Consider the following 20011-nt stretch of genomic DNA (forward strand, 5'->3'; position numbering starts at 1 on the left):
AAAGGATGTTGGGTACACTTTCTCACACCCTTCTTAATAGTAATAGGAGGATCATAATCATCTCCAGGCTTGGGATCAGAGATATCACTTTCATAAGCTTCCGAGTCAGAAATTACCTCAATACTATCAGCTCTATCATCAGCACCAAGGTTTGGTTTTGATTTTAGGACTTGCATAGGTTGAATAGTGGATTCTCTTCTCCTTGAACAGACCTATAGTGGGCGATTAACACTTTGAATATGTTTATCCTTTCCCATAGAACTTAGAGTGATTGGAGTTGTTTGATTATAAGATGGTGGCTCATTTGGTGATAGTGGTGGTGAAGGCAAAGAAGATGATGAAGATGGGGAGAGTGAAAGATCAAGTAAAAGCAAATCTTTGTCATTATCTTCCATGAAGGATGTCTTCCCTAGAAGATAAAGTTTGGTAAAATGACTTTGATGTTCAACAAATGTAACATCAACAGATACATGAAATTTTTTTGTAGGAGGATGACAGCTTTTATATCCTTTTTGTGTAGATGAATACCCAACAAAGATGCACTTAAGAGCTCTTGAATCAAATTTACCCTTATGATGTGAATGAATATGAATGAATGAGACACAACCAAATATTCTAGGAGTGAGGTGGTTTATGGTTTTGAAATCAGGAAAGAATTTTGAAAAAAAGGTTCTTAGGTGTTTTGTCATCAAGGACTCTAGAAGGTAATTTGTTTATAAGATGAGCAACAGTTAAAACAACTTCTCCCCAATAATTTTTTGGAACATTTTTTTGAAAGAGAGGCACAAGTAATTGCTAGAAGATGACCATTCTTCTTTTCTGCCATCCCATTTTGTTATGATGTGTTAACACATGAAGACTCATGAATTATTCCTTTTGCTTGAAAAAATTGTGACAAGGTTTGATTAAAATATTCCCTAGCATTATCTGATTGAACCCTCTTAAGTTTTACTCTTAATTGATTTTTAATCATGTGAAAAAATTGTTTGGAAGGTTGAGCTAACATCAGATTTTTGTTTTAACAAAAAAACCCATGACACATGAGTACAATCATCAATAAACAAAACAAACCAACGAGCTCTAGAAACATTTGGAATCGTAGAAGGTCCCCAGACATTAGTATGGATAAGAGCGAAATGAGATGACATTCTTTTATTACTTATTGGAAAAGAAGTGCATTTGTGTTTTTCAAGTTCACAAACATCATAATGAAATATCCCCATATCACTCCCTTTAAACAAATCTGGGAATATAATTTTAAGAACATTGAACAATAGATGGCCAAGACGAAGATGATACAACCAAAGTTTGTTTTTATGTGAAAGAGATGACTTATAAAGGAATGAAAAAGGCAAATTATTCTTAGTGCTATTTTTCTCATTGGATTCAAGGTAGTAAAGTCCATTCCTCTCTCTAGCAAGTCCAATCATCTTCCTTGTGCCCTAGTCCTGAAATTCACAATGTAGAAGACAATGTTATAGTACAATCCAAATCCTTTGTTAGCTTATGAACGAGACAAGGTTTATAGACAACTTAGGCACATGCAAAACATTCTTTAAAACAAATTTCAAATTGATAACCACATCTCCCTGACCAACAACTATAATCAAAGTACCGTCTACTGTAGATATCTTTTTATTAATGGGGTAAGGACTGTAAGAGACAAAATGATGGGAAGATGTAGTTATATGATTTGTGGCCCTGAAATCAATTATCCAAGATCCTGATGTGGGCATATTCAAGACACTAAGTGGGAAGGATTGAGATCTATTACTTGAAAAAGCCAAGGAACAAGTACCGAAACTTGCAGGTTTTCTAAAGTTCCCAAAAATGTTCAACTTTTCAATCTCTTCTCTATTAAACTAAGCTTGGTCTAGAAAAGAGTTTGTTTCTTCTCCTGGTTGCATTCTGGTTACATGTGATTGTCTTTGTCCCTTTGTCGGTCCATTCTTTGTCGTTTCTTTTGATTGTTTAGGGATTTGAAAGTTTGAGGGCTTACCATGAAGTTTCCAACATTTTTCCCTAGTGTGTGGTTTTTTGCAATAAGTACACACCATTGGGTCTTTATTTCCAGCCTTTGACACCTTTGACTAGCCACTTTCATTTATCACTCCACTGGAATGGGTGCTCAACTGGTGATCTGCTCCACCACTCCTTGCATTAGCATTTCTTACCACCATAGCAGAATTGTCCATTGGTTGAGGTTCTAATATGACCCCCTCCTAATTTCCTTTCCTCGGATTATGCCAATGGTTTCATTCAATGATGGAAGGTTTTCTATTCCAAGAACTTGGACTCTAATGAGGTCAAGTTTAGGATTTAGTCCAACAAGAAAAGTATAAATTCTGTCTTTCTCCATAAATCTCTTATGAATAGCAGCATCTTCATCACATTTCATCTCTATAAATTCATAATGGTCGAATTCTTGCCACAAGTTTTGTGCAAGATATTGAAGTATTTAGTAATAGAGCAATTACCCTGTTTAGTAGTCAAGATTCTGGTCTTGATATTGTAGATTTGGGCTGCATCACAAACCTTTGAATATGTTTGTCTATGGATGTTCCAAATATCCTTTGTTGTCTCCAAGAACATGCAAGTATCAATTACTTCAGGCATCATTGAATTCCATAGCCATGGCATTACCATAGAATCAGCTTCATCCCAAGTGTCAAACTTTGGATCCCCCGGTTTCGGACCCTTGCCAAGGAGATGACCCAATTTGCCCTTTCTTTTAAAAATGGTTCGGACAAATTGAGACCACTTCAAGTAGTTTTTCCTATTCAACTGATAACTTGGTTGGATATTCTGCAAATGTCCGACTGAAACTATGCTTGATGTCCCTGTCACTTGAATCTCGGACGTATTGGACATCTCAATTGCATCAGACATGATGATGCTATAAGGGAAAAGAGAGGAAAGAAAGAAAAAAAAAAAATATCTTGGGTAATAAGGTTAAAGAAAATAATGCAAATAGGAGAGTTTTTGGGCTGAAATAAATAGATAATAGATGACTTCAAGGTACTCTGTTTTGGATAAGAAAACAGAGGAAGATAAGGTACTTCAGCAGTTTCAATGAATGAGACGACAAACACTTAAGAGAAAAAAAATATTCAGCAATGAAGACTGAGAAGAAAATATCCTAAGGAGCCAACTTGGCTCTGATACCATGTGAAAATATGGGAATATTTTTTATTAATTTACCAACGTACAAGGGAAAATATATAGGCTAAACAATAGTCAACTAAATCCTTACAAAATTGGGATATTGAGATAGAAAACAATCCCTATAAATAAGGGATAATAGAAAACAATTCCTATAAATTAGGGATAAGGCTAACTAATTAAATTAAATATTTACAGCTTTCTTATCCTATAAATTAGGGATAATGTTAACTAATTTCAATCATCACAATTCTAGCCTGGCCTAGTCAACTTTGATAATAATTCATTCTTTGAATCACTAGTATTGTGCAATGCACTACACACTCATTGTCATGTTTGGTATCAATAACACAATTAAACTTGAGCAATTATCATTATCATCAAAATTCAAAGGATTAGAGGAACTTATTTAATTAAAATCACTTTATTTTAGTTAACTAGATATGTTTTATTTATTTATTTTTTTTACAATATTATCTTGTTCATTTTCTTTTGATAATCATTTTTTCACATATTTGAGGTCTTCCCCAAGTCAAGACTGCATTTGGAACTTCAGAAATTTCTTAAATTTTCTTGCAAAACTTACTGGTTCAAAATTGGACAATTCGTTTTTACGATTGTTTGCTCCTTTTAGTGGAATATATGTTATCCCCAAGTGTAAGAAGTGAATTGTAGTATATAAACCCAAGATTTGGTTGTGGTACCTCGGGAAGACATGATTAAGGGTGTAAAGAAGATCAAGAGGTTCAAAATTGAATTGTCTTTCATGTTGTGCAAAACCACGATAAAGAATAATAATTGGGATAAAATAATAAGAAAACGAAAACCAAACACAACGATTTACGTGGTTCGACCTTAAGTCTATATCCACGAGCGAAGATGAAGAACTTTCACTATTGTTGAAGGAGATTACAACTCTTCAAGCTCTCAAATCCCAAACCCCCAATTTATACCCAAAAAAGAGACACTCACTATTTTGGTCAGTCTCTTCCTATATTTTTTTCCTAATTACAAAGTAAGCTTCTATATAGGAAACTAAGTGTATAATAGTCAAAGATACCTTTTCCTGAAAAGAAGATCTCATAATAGGATATTTCTTATAATAATAGGAAACTTCCTTTCAAGAATATCTTCTATTAGGAAATTGTCAATAACTTTCCAATTGACTCAAAATACAATTTGAGACACTTTCCAACATTCCAAAATAGAGAGGAGTTTTTGTTTCATCATCCCTATGATTGATGAGCTATCCAATGGTAAACAATTATTCCATGGGTTGATGATTGTAATTAACCTATAACTATTAGCAAAGATCAAGAAATGCAATTTCCTTGGCTACCACATAATTTCTCTTAATAGCTTGACAAATCATGCACATTGTTTTCATATAATAGCCTATATACTATAAATGATTAGAAGTGAGCTTGGTAGTGTTTTTATTAGAAATTTTTTTGTGAAGTATTTTCTTTAGAAGTGGTTTTAGAAGCACTATAAGTAATTTATCAACTTTTTAAAAGTGTTTTCTAAATTTTACCAAACACCTAATTTTTCCTAAGTGCTTTCTAAAAGCATCACCAAATGGACTCTAATTATACTTGTGTATATATAGATATAGCCAATATTTTGTCTTCAAAATTCTTACGATATCAAACCCTTTTTCCAAGCTCGAAAGAGTCTTCTTCCTTTCCAATCTAAAGAGATGTACCAAAACTAAATATTCAATCTTTCCATTAGTGTTCTATCTTAATCTCACTCAAGGTAAGTATGTCAAATTTTCTCTTGTGGAGTTCCTAAATACACCCCTTAGGTTGTAGCCTAGGGATCATTCATCATCTCATACATATTTACGAACCAACAATAATATCTATATATATATATAAAGTAGAAAGTAACAAAAATAAAGATGCCAATGCACAAGATGAACTTTAGGGTCAACAATGATGGCTTTCTTTCCTCATTGCTTCTCATAAACATAAGCGAAGAAGTGTTGAATGTCATCCTTGTTGCAAAAACTGCAAGACAGGTTTGGAGTTTTTTAGAAAAACAATTGTTATTGGCTATTCCAAGGATAAGTATGTTCATTAATTCCTTTTGAATATGCCTCTTCTAGTTTTATTTTTATAGAACAAAACCAAAGGATTATAGCAATGAGGCAATAGAAATGACAACTTAATGCAGTGGATGGATATTTTCAATAGATGTCAAGTGTAATAAGGAGAGGTGGGGCTTTGTCACACCAATGTTTGAAAATATGATTTTATTTAGTATCCAAAACAATTCCATGATTACTAAAGAGGTAAGTAGATGAATGTTGAAAAGTGTATTTTATTGTTGTACACTACAACCTTTTAAATATACATATGATTTTTCAAAATATACATAAACTATACAAGGTATATGTATATTACTCCTAAACTTAAAGTATTGACCATTTAATGCTCTTGATTTGTGGGTAAGATTGGTTTTCTCCTAATATGCCCTTGTAAGATGGTGCTTCCATTAGAAACACAAATCTTGGACTAAGAGAATGTAAAACGAGACTTGGGTAGCAGCTTGGTGAGTAAATAAGCAAGTTGATTTTGGGTTAACACATGAGCAACTTGAGAGAGCCTCGTAGTTACTTTTTCCTGCAAAAAATGGTAATAAAGAGTAATATGCTTTATTTTTAATGGAATACAAGATTTGCACACAAATCCATAACACCAATGTTGTAGCAAAGTAGACGTGGTGTCTTAGGAAAAGAAGCGTAACTCAAGAAAAAGATTAATGGCTTAAGTTATTTCAACCACCTCTGAGGTAATACAACGATACTCAACTTTAGTATAAGAGTGGGTTCGTTGCTTTTTAAAGCACTAAGAGATTGGATTGACTTCAAGGGAGAGGACATATGTTAATATGGAAGTGCAATCATCACAATTGCTTACCTAATTAGGTCCAAGTAGGCAGTTAAGTGTAATGATTGTGAATGACGGAGAATGAGATCATAGTCTAGGGTGTGTTTAAGGTACCATAGAAGATGTTTGGCAATTGTGTGCATCATTTTTTGAATGAAATACAAGATTTGTAACACCAATGTTATTGCAAAGTAGACATGGAGGCTTAGGAAGAGAAACATAACTCAAGAAGAAGATTAATGACCCAAGTTAATTCAACCACCACTGACGCAACAAAACCATACTCAACTTCACTAGAAGATGGGGCAATGGTCCATTGCTTTTTAAAGCACTAAGGGATTAGATTACCTCTAAGGAAGAAAACATATGCTGAGATGGAAGTGCAATCATCACAATTGCTTGCCCAATTAGTGTCTAAGTAGGCAATTAAGTGTAATGATTGTGAATACGGAGAAAGAGATCATAGTCCAAGGTGTGTTTAAGGTACCATAGAAGATGTTTGGCTACAATCTTGTGAGTTTGATTTGGAGCATGCATGTGCTAAGTCAATTTGTTTATAGAATAAGCCACATTAGGTCTAGATATGGATAGATATTGTAGGCTTCCAATTAGACTGCAGTACTGCGAGTTATCAACTTGTGAAGACCCATCATTCTGAATAAGCCAAATAGTGCAACTGAGTGGTGTGACATAGGATTTGATACCTTTCATATGAAATCTTGGAAGGAGGTCTTGAACATATTTTTGTTGAGAGAGGAATTGTCCATTTGCTTGGGGAATAACCTCCACACCTAGGCAAAATTGAAGATGCCCAAGGTCTTTGATTGAGAATCGATCATAGAGTGGTAATAACATGATAGATAAATAATAGAGAATTTTTTGTAATTAACAAGTCATCCACATAGACTAAAAAATAAACAAGAATAGAGTTGTGAGAATGAATAAATAGAGAAGAATCAAAGTGAGAGTTCAAAAAGTTTAAAGATACAATGAAGGTCTTAAGCTTGATGAACCAAGCCTGAAGTGCTTGCTTCAAGCTATAGATGGATTTGTGCAAATGACAAACATGATGGGTCCCAGATTGATCAATGAAGCTAGGTGGCTAGGACATAAAAACTTCTTCATGAAGTTGCTTGCGTCGTGGAGGAATGCATTGTTGACATCTAGTTGATGCACTTATCATATGCGAGAGAGAGAGAGCAGTAGAGGGAATAGTCTGAATGGTTGTAGGCTTGATCGTATGATGAGATCTCTCATGATAGTTGATGCTGAGTTGTTGATGAAATTCTTTGGCCATGAGGCAAGCCTTGTATTGAGTGATGCTACCATTAAGATTATGCTTGATCCTAAAAATCCACTTACAACCAACAATATTTTGTTACGATTCATAAGAGACCAGCTCCCAAGTATCATGTGAGGCAAGAGCTTGAAGTTCTTCACTCATGGCATCTCTTCATTCTTTGTGTTTTAAGGCTCGAAGGGATAGGATGCTTGGTGGCAATGAGAGTGAAAACTTTCTTGGGTTTAAGGATGTTGTTTTTGAATCGAGTTTGCATAGGATGGTAGGAAAGTGGATTGGTCTTAGTGAAGAGAGCACTGGTGAAGGGTTCACTACTCGGGATGGAGCTTGGTAGTGTTTTGGTGGTGGTCGGTGAGAAAGAGAGGTCAACCATAAGGGGGATAGTTAGATGTTGCATGGAGTCATGGGTGACATGAGATGAGAATGGAGAAATGGGTTGAGGATGCGAGGGTTGTGGTGTTGATAGGAGAGATTCACGAGATGGAGATGATGAATGGAGAGGCGGGTTTAGTAGGTGAGTATGAGACAGAGTGACTGGCAGAATGGGATGGATTGAATGTTAATGGTGTGATAATAGGAATCCTGACTCGCTAGAATGAATGCACATCTTGTGTGGGGAATTGATTTATGGAATAAATAAGGAATGAAGGTGGCAGTGTCCAGTGTCCAGAGTAGGCAGCATTGAGTAAAAGAATGGAGTGTTCAAAATGGGAACAACATGTGGTATGGAGAAGAATGTGGGATTAGTTTGCTGTGGCAACAAAAAGGAAGAGTAAGTTGGAGGTAGGTGAGTCTAAATAGGAACGGAGGGAATAGGTGTGGTAGTTTCTTTAGTCAACAATTTTGGGGCGAATGATTTGGGTCTGATTATGGGATGAACATGTGGCAAATTGAGAGATGTAGGGTTAGTGATATGGGATGGTGAAAAGGGATGGTGTGGAGGTGAGAATAAGTTGACTGAAGTGGGAATATTTAGGCTGCATAAGGAGGGTTCCATAATGGGTTGGAAAGGTTGTGTAGAGAGGAGTGTTGAGTTGATACCTTGTGACACTAAAAAAGGAAGAGAGGAAGCTGTTAGAGGAGTAGGAGAATTTTCCTAGTTAATGAGGGTTGGAATTTTCAAGATGAGTTGAGGTGGAAAGTGAGTCAAGGGGCTGTGAAATGGGGGACCAACAAGAGAGAGTATGGGAATTAATTTTATCGTGCTTGGTAAATATAGATCGAGATAGATATGATGTCTCATCAAATTGAACATGCCTAGAAATATAAAAGTTGTGATCTATAAGCTCAAAATAAATGTAAGAGTTATGAATATGAGAGTTACCTAAGAATAGACAAGCTTTTGAACATTGTTCAATTTTGTGAGAGGTATATGGGCAGATCCAAGGGTAACATAAACACCCAATTATTTTTAATTTTGAATGGTTAGGCTTAGAGTGGAAGAGGCATTCAAATGGAGATTTATTCTCAAGATTAGGCATAGGAAATCTAATAAAGAGATAAATGGCAATTTTAAAACTAAGAGACCAAAGTCGTAAAAGCAAGAATATCGGATGAAGGAGGGTAAGTCCTGATTAGATAATATGTTGAAAACGATGTTCAATGAAGGTGATGTGTTGAGTTGTGTACAAATGTGAGATAAGATTTAGATCCCATGATTTTCGAACACAGATTTGAAGCCTTGGTCTTCTCTCCCACCATTAGAGTAAATGGTAGTAATAGAAGATCTAAAGTTTTTTTGACCCAAACTTTACCCATTGTGGATGATATTTAGTTTGGTAGCAATATCATTACCCTTGATAAAGATGAGAGCTACAGTACTGTAGTGTGACCTTATTTTTGAAATAAAAGGGAAGCAAAGAAAATGCCTTTGATCAAAATAATCTTGACCCAAACAAACAATGAAAACAAGTCTTAAGCTAGTATCCTATGGAAATTTGAAATGATACTAGTCATATAATCAAGATATGTCTAGAACACACTCACCTTTTGTGATTAACAAATCTGGAAGTATCAATGACTTTGAAATATATACGTATTTGTATGAAATTTAATTATCCACATGACATGTACTTGTTAATAGCATTATTGCATATTATTCAATGACACATCAATCTAATGATTTCCTAAGATATTCAAAGCTTATCACCTCAAGAGGCTTTGTTAAAATGCCAGCTAATTATTCAATTGAATACCAGCTAATTATTCAATTGAATAAGCTTCTAGAGTTTCTCTAAGTCTCCCCCTCTTCTATTTTATCCTATTACTCAAAATGAACTGATGAACATTTGATTATTAGTGTTTAAGAGTCATAACTAACTCTTACAAGAGCAATTTAGAGGCAAAACCTTTTCTTTCAATTGAAGAAATTCAAACTGCGTCAACCTTGGCCACTGGGATTACTTGTCCTACTAGCGTAATCCCATTGTATTAGCTGTGCAGGTGTGCCTAAGAAAATGAATTCCATAATATATTGATGTGCTGGTACCACAGCTTCCATGACGCGGGTAGGGCAAGGCTAAGACAAAACAATAGTCTTTAGAATAATTTACATTTGCTAAGTAACACCTATTGTTTTTGGTGCATGACTTACTGCTGAAAAATAGCTTCTTTGGTTGAAGTAGCATTAGCTGCACACACTTGTGCTGGCTGTGCAAGCTTCACTAGAAGTTACCTCTCTACTTTATACTATACTGGTTATGCGAGTACCCATGTGGTAGTTACGGTTCTACCAGAAAGCAATGTTTGAAACTCTTTTTGAACATATTAACCTATGCTCTCTCAACCTAACACAACCCTATGTTTCTCTAGACTTTAGGAATCCTACAATGATCATGGAAAACACTTTATACAGTCTCTAAGGAAATGCAATCCAATATTCTGTAAGCTTGAGATAAAACCATCACCTTCTTTACCTTTGGTGTTTAGTATGAGCTTGTTCTTCACCAATCTTGATCTCACTGCATGGATGATCGACTTTGTGATTGGTAAAACATTTTGGTGAAATACCTTAGCTATTTATTACACTAGAAATGTCATGAAATTCACCAATATTCAAATGTTCTGTTTATGGTTTCTTTTTTTGATAATTTTGTGACAAAACATACATCACAAAGAAGAAAAAAAAATGATTAGGATGTCAAGAAATAGAACAAATCAACCATATGCTTCTGATCAATATTGAACCTGGCTACACATTACCACTCAAAAACACTCATTAATAGTTTCAGACATATACAAGGCACACCATTATGTAAATGCAAGCTAAGGTGCATTTCCTCTTTCTGACACTTCTCAAAACAATTTTTCTGTCCCATTTTCTGGTATAACACACATTCTTCTCCTATCCATATGTGCATACATCCCATGTCAACTAATGTTAGCAGATTAGATTAGATTTGTTATAGAATTTGAATTGGTCAAGCTATTTGAATTTACTTTTATTTTTTTATTTTTTTTGTTATTTCAGATTATGTAGGATTAGGAGTTTTATGTTTTAAATTCAAATAAGGGTAGATTGTTATCTGTAACAATTCTGCCATGATCCTAGGAGTAATTTCAGGACTTTGTTGATAACCCTTAGTCATCCTAAGTCTATTTAAATGTATTGCCTTCAAATAATAAAAAATAATGCAGATTAGTTTTAGATCTGGTTTCATGGTATTGGACCCAAGATTAGTCGTCGATATCTCTTTCTAAAGACAACCAGGGATGTATTGGATGCTGCCCAACAAACGTACTTCAATCTTGGCAACGTGTCACAATTGTTCGAAATTCAGTCCAAATTAAAGGAGATCAAGCAAGACACCCAATTGATTACTCAGTATTTCACTAACCTGGAGGATAAGTGGCAAGAATTGGATTTGTTTTTTGACGAAAACTCAGTGTGTGCAACCTGTAGTGTGAAGTAGAGGCAGAATCTTCAGAAAGAATGGGTGTATGATTTTCTTATTAGATTAAATCGAGATCTTGATGAAGTCCAAGAACGCGTTTTAAGTTGAGTTCCATTCTGAACAATTGATGAAGCCTTTGCTGAAGTTCGTAGACGAGAAAATCGTGGAAAAGTTATGTTGTCTGAAGAAGGACCATTGAGTGCTCCACCAACAGAAGGCTTGACCTTGATGACCAGAAACAAATTGCAACCAAGAAAGAACAACAATGATTCAAGGACACCACATCAAGGAGAACAAATGTGGTGTGATCACTGCAGCCGCCATGGACACATCAGGGACATATGCTGGAAGATTCATGGAAAACCTGCAAATTGGGTTCCCCAAAGATAGACTGAAGGCCGAGGTTTTCAAGCTCAATAAAACCAATACAAGCAAGGAATAGATTCTTCAACACAACATCAGTTTACAAATTCATTAGTTTCGTTCAGCAAGGAATAGCTTGGGCAATTCTATTGTCTTCTCAATCCATCACCAGTCCCATCTTTGTTAAATTCTAATCTATGGTCATGTTATGTAGCACAATCTGGTAACCACTCAGTCCTAACATCTTTGGTTCACTCTACGAAACCTTAGATCATTGATTTCGGTGCCTCTGACCATATGATAGGTGGTTCTAATTTTTTCCTATCTTATACTCCATGTCCTAGTTTTACTAAAATAAAAATTGTAGATGGATCTTTATCTTCTGTTGCTAGAATAGGTTCAATAAGAGTCTCGAAGGACTTAATTCTTCACTCAGTCCTTCATGTTCCTGCCTTAAAATGCAATATGTTATCCATTAGTAAAATCACTCGTGATAATAATTGTTTCATTCTTCAATGTGTCAATTTCAGAACCTATCATTGGGGAGGACGATTAGCAGTGTTAGAAATCATGAGGGGCTTTATTATCTTGAGAACATAGAGTATGAGGGTCGGCAAGCTTTTGCATCAAGGGTTGCATCTGTTTTTGTTTCTAGTGATAGGGAAGCATCTGTTTCTATTTCTAGTGATAGGGAAATAATGTTATGGCATCATCGACTTGGCCACCCTAATTTTTTGTACTTAAAATGTTTGTTACCTTTATTGTTTAAAAATGAAGATTTTGTTTCTTTCAGTTGTGATATATGCCAATTTGCAAAACATACTTGGGTACCATTTTCTCCAAAACCCTATAAACCTTCAATGCCTTTTGCCTTAATTCACAACGTTATCTAGGGTTCATCCAAAGTTACCACAATGAATGGAAAACGATGGTTTGTGACATTAATTGATAATCATACAAGACTCATTTGGGTATATCTCCTTCGAGATAAATCAGAGACCAATCAAGTGTTCCAAAATTTCAACAATATGATCCAAACTCAATTTGGGAAAAATATTTGTCTTATAGACTAACAATGGGAGAGAATATTTTCAATCTATCTTGGGAGATTATTTATTGCATAAGGAAATTGTTCACTAAAGCTCGTGCATTGACACACCACAACAAAATGGTTTCTTAGAAAGAAAAAATAAACATTTATTGGAAGTGGCTAATGCTCTTATGTTTACAATGAATGTTCCCAAATATCTGTGGGGGGATGCCATTTTAACCACTGCATTTCTGATTAGCCGCCTACCTAGCCACACCTCGACCTTTAAATCCCCACTATCCATGCTTACAAACAAATTCCCACTTCTCAATATGCTTACAAATACCCTTCCACTCAAAACATTCAGACGCATTGCATTTGTCCACATTCACTCTCAACACCGAACCAAACTTGATCTTCGAGCCATAGAAACAATCTTTCTTGGCTATTCTCCAACCTAAAAAGGGTACCGGTGTAACCGTCCCCAAACAAAGAAAATGTTTGTCACTCGAAATGTCACATTTTTTGAAGAAATCCCATATTATTCACACACTTCTCTTCAGGGGGGAATCAAGACAGATAAGTTTCTGTGTGGGATTGGGATACTATTGTTTTACCTATATTTGAGATTCTATCGCAACCTATTGTTATCCCATTACTCGAGACTTTGGCTACTTCGGCCGTCATACTCGAGCTTACCTCATCTGAAACCTCACAACCAATTGAAACCTTGTCACAACATTCACTTGCATACCAATCCCATAAACAAGGGGATATCCAACCATACCAAATCAATAAAAGCTATGGGTTTACTCTTGGAAAAAGAGTTCTCAAGGGAATAAGCCACTTATAAGCAATGTGCATTATCCAAAATCTGAACATGAGTTAGGAAGTGGTTCCTCATCCTTAGCTAATCCTGAAACCATTTCTGATAGACTAGATGAACCTATTGCACTTAGAAAAGATGTTAGGTCATGTACACACCATCCTATTTCTAAATTTGTGTCATATAATAATCTATCTCCATAGTTTCATGCCTTTACCACAAATCTTTCTAGAATTGATGTTCCTAGGACAATAGAAGATGCTCTAGCTATTCCCGAATGGAAAAATGTTGTTCTTAAAGAGATGCGAGCTCTTGAGAAGAATGATACATGGAGTTTGGTGAAATTACCACAAGGCAAGAGTGTGGTTGGATGCAAATGGGTGTTCACTATTAAGGTAAAACCAAATGGCTCAATCGAGAGTACAAAACATGATTGGTTGCAAAAGGTTTCATACAAACATATGGACTTAACTATACTGAGACATGTGCTCCCATTGCAAAGCTCAACACAATTCATGTCCTATTATCACTAGCAGCAAATTTAGACTAGCCATTGTATTAACTCGACATGAAGAATGCATTCTTAAATGGAGAACTGGAGGAAGAAGTGTATATGAGCCTACAACTCAACTTTGAAGAAGATAAAAAGGGCCAAAATGGTATGCAAACTGAAGAAGTCTTTATATGGTCTTAAACAATCTTTGTGTGCATGATTCGAAAGATTCTCAAAAGTGATTAAGAGTAACGGATATTCACAAGGGCAAATTGATAGGACTAAACATGTGGAGGTTGATACACATTTCATCACGAAAAACTTGAGAAATGAGTAATCAGCATAAAGTACATTCCTATAGACCAACGGGTTGTTTACATACTCACAAAAAGACTTCATGGACCAGCATTCAACTTTCTAACAAGCAAGCTTGGACTCATTGACATCTACGACCAAGCTTGAGGAGGAGTGTCGGTGGATTAGATTAGATTTGTTAGAGAATTTGATTAGTCAAGCTATTTGAATTTACTTATGTTTTTCTTTTTTTCTTTTTTTTTTCTTTTTTTGTTATTTCAGATTATGTAGGATTAGGAGTTTTATGTTTCAAATTCAAATAAGGGTAAATTGTTATCTATAACAATTGTGTCGTGATCCTAGGAGTAATTACAAGACTTGGTTGATAACCCTATGTTGACCTAAGTCTATTTAAATGTATAGCCTTGAAATAAAAAAAATAATGCATATTAGTTTTAGATCTGCTTTCAACTAATAACCAAGATCATGTAAAGTTTCTTTCCCATTCTTTGGCCTATTTAGTATGTGTAGCATACAAAACTCATCTCCTTTAAATTGAACTAATGCTAGTTAAAACTCTCCCCTTAGCATCGCTTGTAATATTAGTCATTGGGTGATTTTTGTTCACTCTTGATGTAGTCTCTTAGAGAATTAAATGTAGATAAAAAGACTTTAAAATGGGGTTAAAAAATAGAGGAAAACATCAAAAGCAAGATTACATCAAAAGAGAATGGACATCTACTTTAATTAAAGCTAAAACATGAAGAAATCTAAACCATAGAAAAGAACAAAGAGGCCTCCCAAAGGAGAAGAGAAAATCTCCCAACTATAAAATGGGGTATGGTTACCTTAGCTTGGGGGTACATGACGGCATCCTATGGAACCCCCAAAGATCCAAGTGCTAGGAGGAAAGTGCTAAAAAAAGTGGGCTTGGGCATCTGGCAAAAAGGGCACCACGCTTGGATGGCATGGGCCATGGGGCCCAACTTGGTGCCCAAAGTCGCCGTAAAATTTGGGGAGGCTGCCAGATTGGGCACCATCCTTTTGTGCACTGTGGGCCATAGGCCAGAGTCAAAACGATAGTGTGCATTCTTCCCCTGTTTCATGCACTTAGCGTTCCTCTTGCTGTATTCTTGTGCTTTGGTTGTCTCAGGAGGCTCCATTATGTGCACTTATTCACTCAAATAGATGCAACACATAGAAAACTAGAGGAAAACATAGGAAAACCAAGGTTATGCGGGGCAAAGCAAAAATGGTGATTGGAGAATGCACTTTATGTCAATATCACACTTAAAATGCAATTTCTAGTCTCATTTCTGACCAATATTTGCATCAATCACCTCATTATTATTATTATTTTTTATTTTTTGCTTTAGGTATACTTTGTTCAAATCTTTATTTTGGATACTCATTGGTGTAATTTTAGAAGACAGTAGTGATAATTGGATTTGGTTCCAGACTTCATCAGACTGACACATAAATGTAACCTGTATGAATACATGACCAAATCTTATGTTTTAAGTGCTTTTTTTTTATTTGGTTCCATATTTTGAGGATATGAATGTTTATGCTTTAACTAGTGTGATTCAGCTATATGTTGAGTTCTCCATGCTGTGATTAATTACTACTTTGGCAAACCATTCTTGCACTAGTGCTGTTAACTTAATTTACAATATTTTGTAACTAATGAATCATAATTGTTCATCTGAGTTTCTATTTTGAACTTTTGTTGATGTTCTGAGTTGTATACTGCTGATAACACAGGAATGACTGATCTAGCTGGTGGGGCTGCAGGTGAGATATATAAAGATGGGAAACGCGTAGCGACTTTTGCCTTTAGCAATATTCTTTATCTGAGGGATCTGAGCAGAAACTCTAAAAAGTTAACTCAGGAAGCCACGAATCTCAAGGAAACGAGGAAATACCTAGAAATAAGAAGATTTAAGACACAGTCAGGCATAAGAGATTGGATTGCTACGGCTTCGATTATTTTAAGGCAAGTGGAACGCCTAGAAACTAAATACAACAATGAAAAGAAGCATCGATGGAAATTGTTTTCCCTTGCAAATCTTAGCAAAGAGATGGAAGTGAAGTGCCAAGAAGTTTGTAGTCATAGGGAAAAGGGAGTCTTCATGAAAGAAACAGCAGTCATGGAATTGCCAGAGCCTGTCCAAAGAATACCTACACTCAAACTGGAAGAAAACTCGTCATTGCACAAAGTTTTACAACATGTACTGAGGTGTCTAGAGGATAAAGAAGTAAGAAGAATTGGTATCTGGGGCAAGCTGGGAACTGGGAAAACCACAGTATTGAAGAACTTGAATAATCATGCAAAAGTTGCTGAAATGTTTAATGTGGTTATCTATGTAACTGTCTCAAAAAAGTGGAGTGAAAAAAGGGTACAAGATGCAATCCTAAGGCGGCTAAAATTGGATGTAGTAGGTAATGCCAATGTTAACGAAGCTGCTTGGCTAATATCCGAAGATTTGAAGGAAAGGAAGTGTTTGATTCTTTTGGATGAAGTAACGGACATGATTGATCTAAATAGAATAATGGGAATCGACGAGAACCCAGATAGCAAGGTAGTGTTGGTGAGTAGATATGATGACTTTTGTAAATGTGTCATGAAGGCTGATGAGCTAGTTAATGTGAAGCCATTGTTACGTACTGAAGCTTGGAACATGTTCCAGAAAATAGTAGGCCCTTCCATTTCTAACCCCTTAATTGAACCACTGGCGAGGGGTGTGGTTAATGAGTGTTATGAGTTGCCACTGCTGATAGACAGAGTGGCAAAAACCTTCAAAAAGAATGGGGAGGATTCTGTGCTTTGGGATTATGGATTGGAACAGTTGAAAAGATGGGACAGTATCAAAATCTATGGCAAGGATGAAGTGCTGGAACGCTTACAGATTTGTTATGATGATTTGGAAGATGATGAACAGAAGGTTTGCTTTTTGTATGGTGCATTGCATCCCCAAGAAAGTGAGATATATGTAGATTACTTGTTAGAATGTTGGAAAGCTGGAGGTTTTATTAAACATGCAAATGATTTCAGAAGTGCACGCAACAGAGGGCATACGGTGCTGAATGAGCTTATCAAGGTATCTTTGCTGGAGAGAAGTGCTAACAGGAAATGTGTTAAGATGAATAAAATGCTTCGGAAAATGGCGCTTAAGATCTCATCAAAAAGAACAGATTCCAAATTTTTAGTGAAGCCACACGAGGGGTTAGAAGATTTCTCAAAGAAGGAAGAATGGGAACAAGCCCATCGGATTTCTTTGATGAATGACCAACTACGCACTTTACCAGAAACACTAGATTGTCGCAATCTGTTAACGTTGTTGCTTCAAAGAAATAAGTGCTTGACTTCTATTCCTGAGTTGTTCTTCAAATCTATGTGTCGTCTCCAAATTCTAGATCTCCATGGCACTAACATTGTAGTACTGCCTTCATCCTTATCCAACTTGATTTACCTCAAAGGGCTCTATTTAAATTCCTGCTCTGAGTTGAAAGAAATCCGATCTAGTGTAGAAGCACTTGAGCATCTTGAGGTGTTGGATATTCGAAAGACCAAACTTAAGTTACTTCAAATTGGAAGTTTAGTATGGTTGAAGTGTTTGCGATTATCATTGTGTAATTTTGATGTGGCAAACTATACTGAAGCACAAGTGTCAAGGTTTGATTTGTTGGAGGAATTGACTATTGATGTTGGTTCATTGGAAGAAGGGTGGGACAAGATTGTAGATCCAGTAATAAAGGAGATAGTTAAGTTGAAAAAATTGACCTTTCTTAGATTTTGTTTCCCTCAAGTAGACTGCCTTGGCTTATTTGTTGAAAAAAGCCCTGTGTGGGAGGATCCCCGCTTGATATTTCATTTTGCTGTTGGTTACCATGACTCCGCCGTTGCTCATGCTCTTGAGTCTATCGATAATCCAAGCTACAAGATCTTGAAGTTGGCCAATGGTGATGGTGTAAATCCTATAGTCATGAAGGTGCTAACGAAAACCAATGCATTGGGACTAATAGACTACAAAGGAGTTTCGAGTCTATCGGATTTTGGCATCGAGAATATGAATATGATATTTGATTGTTTGATTGAAGGATGCAGTGGAATGAAGACCATCACCTATGGTAATGGAACATCAAAGGCTGTGCTAGAATGGTTGAAAAATTTGCACATAACCAATGTCCCAGAATTGGAAAACATTTGGCAGGGGCCTGTTCATGCTGGAAGTTTGGCTCGATTAACAACTGTGACATTAAGTAATTGCCCCAAGTTGATGAAGATATTCTCTAATGGTATGATTCAACAACTTATTCAACTGACGCACTTGAGAGTTGAAGAATGCCATCAAATTGAAGAGATTATCATGGAATTTGAGAATACACAACTAGAAAACCAAGCACTTCCAAAGTTGGAGACCCTAAAACTCATTCATCTGCCACAACTAACAAGCATTTGGGCTAAAGATTCATTAGAGTGGCCATCTTTACAAGAAGTTGAGATATCTAAGTGTTTCAAGTTGAAGAGTTTACCTTTCAACAAGGTAAATGCAACCAAATTGAGATCCATTGAAGGGCAACAATCATGGTGGGAAGCACTAGAATGGAAAGGTGATGCCATTAAACAAAGATTACAACCTCTTTTCATCCCCAACCAGCTCCTTTGATTTCATCTCTTATGCGTTTTATTGTAAAGCTAATCAGGATAGTTGCTGCTGCTGAGACAAAGTAAGTTTGTGTGCAGGATTCAAAAACTCTGGCTTGCACTTGCTTGAGATTTACTATTTTTTTCTTGTATTTGTTTGAGATTTGATACTTTGGGTTGTGTTTGTTTAAGATTTGCTACTTCATATTGTATTTGTGTATGATTGCTTGTTGTTTGGTTGTTGTATTTCCATATATCTTATGTAAGGATAATAGATTGAAAATCTTAAGCTCTATTTGGTTCTAGAAAAGTATTAAAGAAAGAGGAAAATGATTTTCTCATATTTGGTTTTAAATAATTTTCTTTATATAGAGGAGAACAAAAAAAGTAAAATGAGTTTAAAATAGCATATGAAAATAATTTATCGACTTTAAATCTTTTTTTTTTTTTTTTCAGTTTTCGTCTCCATTTTCTTTCTCTTCCATTTTTTTTTCAAAATTTTCAAGAACCAAATATAACCTTAGTCATAACCGCTAATAATGATTTTTCTTCTCATAAGGTAGGACTGAACAATTGTAGTATTTGATATTTGTGGAGAATTATTCATTTGATACACATATTCTTTCTCTTGATATCATATATGGTTTCTGATTTTACTTGTTATCTTAATTTTTGGTATTTGAATTTGATTTCTTCATCTCATTTATTTTTATTTCTTTGGGGAAATGGTTTAGGAATATGAATATGAAGATGTTCAATTGCTTTACGGATTTCTGCTAACTGAGTCATCATGTGGCCTAAGCCCAGCCCTTTTCATGCCCAAGCCTGGCCCAATCATTGAAATTTGGGCTTAGACAGAACTCAGACCCGCAATGATGGGCTTTTAAAATATAAATGTTATGCAACACCTTATCTTTTAATTACCTTTATGTCTTATAAAAATAATTAATTCTAAATTTCAACTCAAAGTTAAGTTGTCCAAAAATCATTAAAAATAGGAAACATTTTTTTAGACTTGAAAAAACGTTTGGTATTATTTTATTTTTCGAAAACAGTTCTTTGAAAACTTGTTATGGAAATAAAATATTTTTTGAGAACATATTTTAAT

General features: G+C 35.4%; 1 protein-coding gene across 2 annotated transcripts in view; it reads left to right on the forward strand.

The window, feature by feature from the left end:
* The window catches only part of LOC104881064 (disease resistance protein At4g27190-like), a 42445-nt gene extending 23296 nt beyond the window's left edge, over positions 1-19149 (forward strand). For both annotated transcript variants that reach the window (XM_019223248.2, XM_019223249.2), the window contains exon 3: positions 16020-19149. In XM_019223248.2, coding sequence (XP_019078793.1) covers positions 16022-18925 — 2904 coding nt within the window. In that variant the 5' untranslated portion in view covers positions 16020-16021 and the 3' untranslated portion in view covers positions 18926-19149. The remainder of the gene's footprint in view (positions 1-16019) is intronic.
* The last annotated feature ends 862 nt before the right edge of the window (positions 19150-20011 follow it).

This window comes from Vitis vinifera, chromosome 12 (assembly GCF_030704535.1).
Source record: "Vitis vinifera cultivar Pinot Noir 40024 chromosome 12, ASM3070453v1".
In the NCBI taxonomy this organism is placed as follows: domain Eukaryota; kingdom Viridiplantae; phylum Streptophyta; class Magnoliopsida; order Vitales; family Vitaceae; genus Vitis; species Vitis vinifera.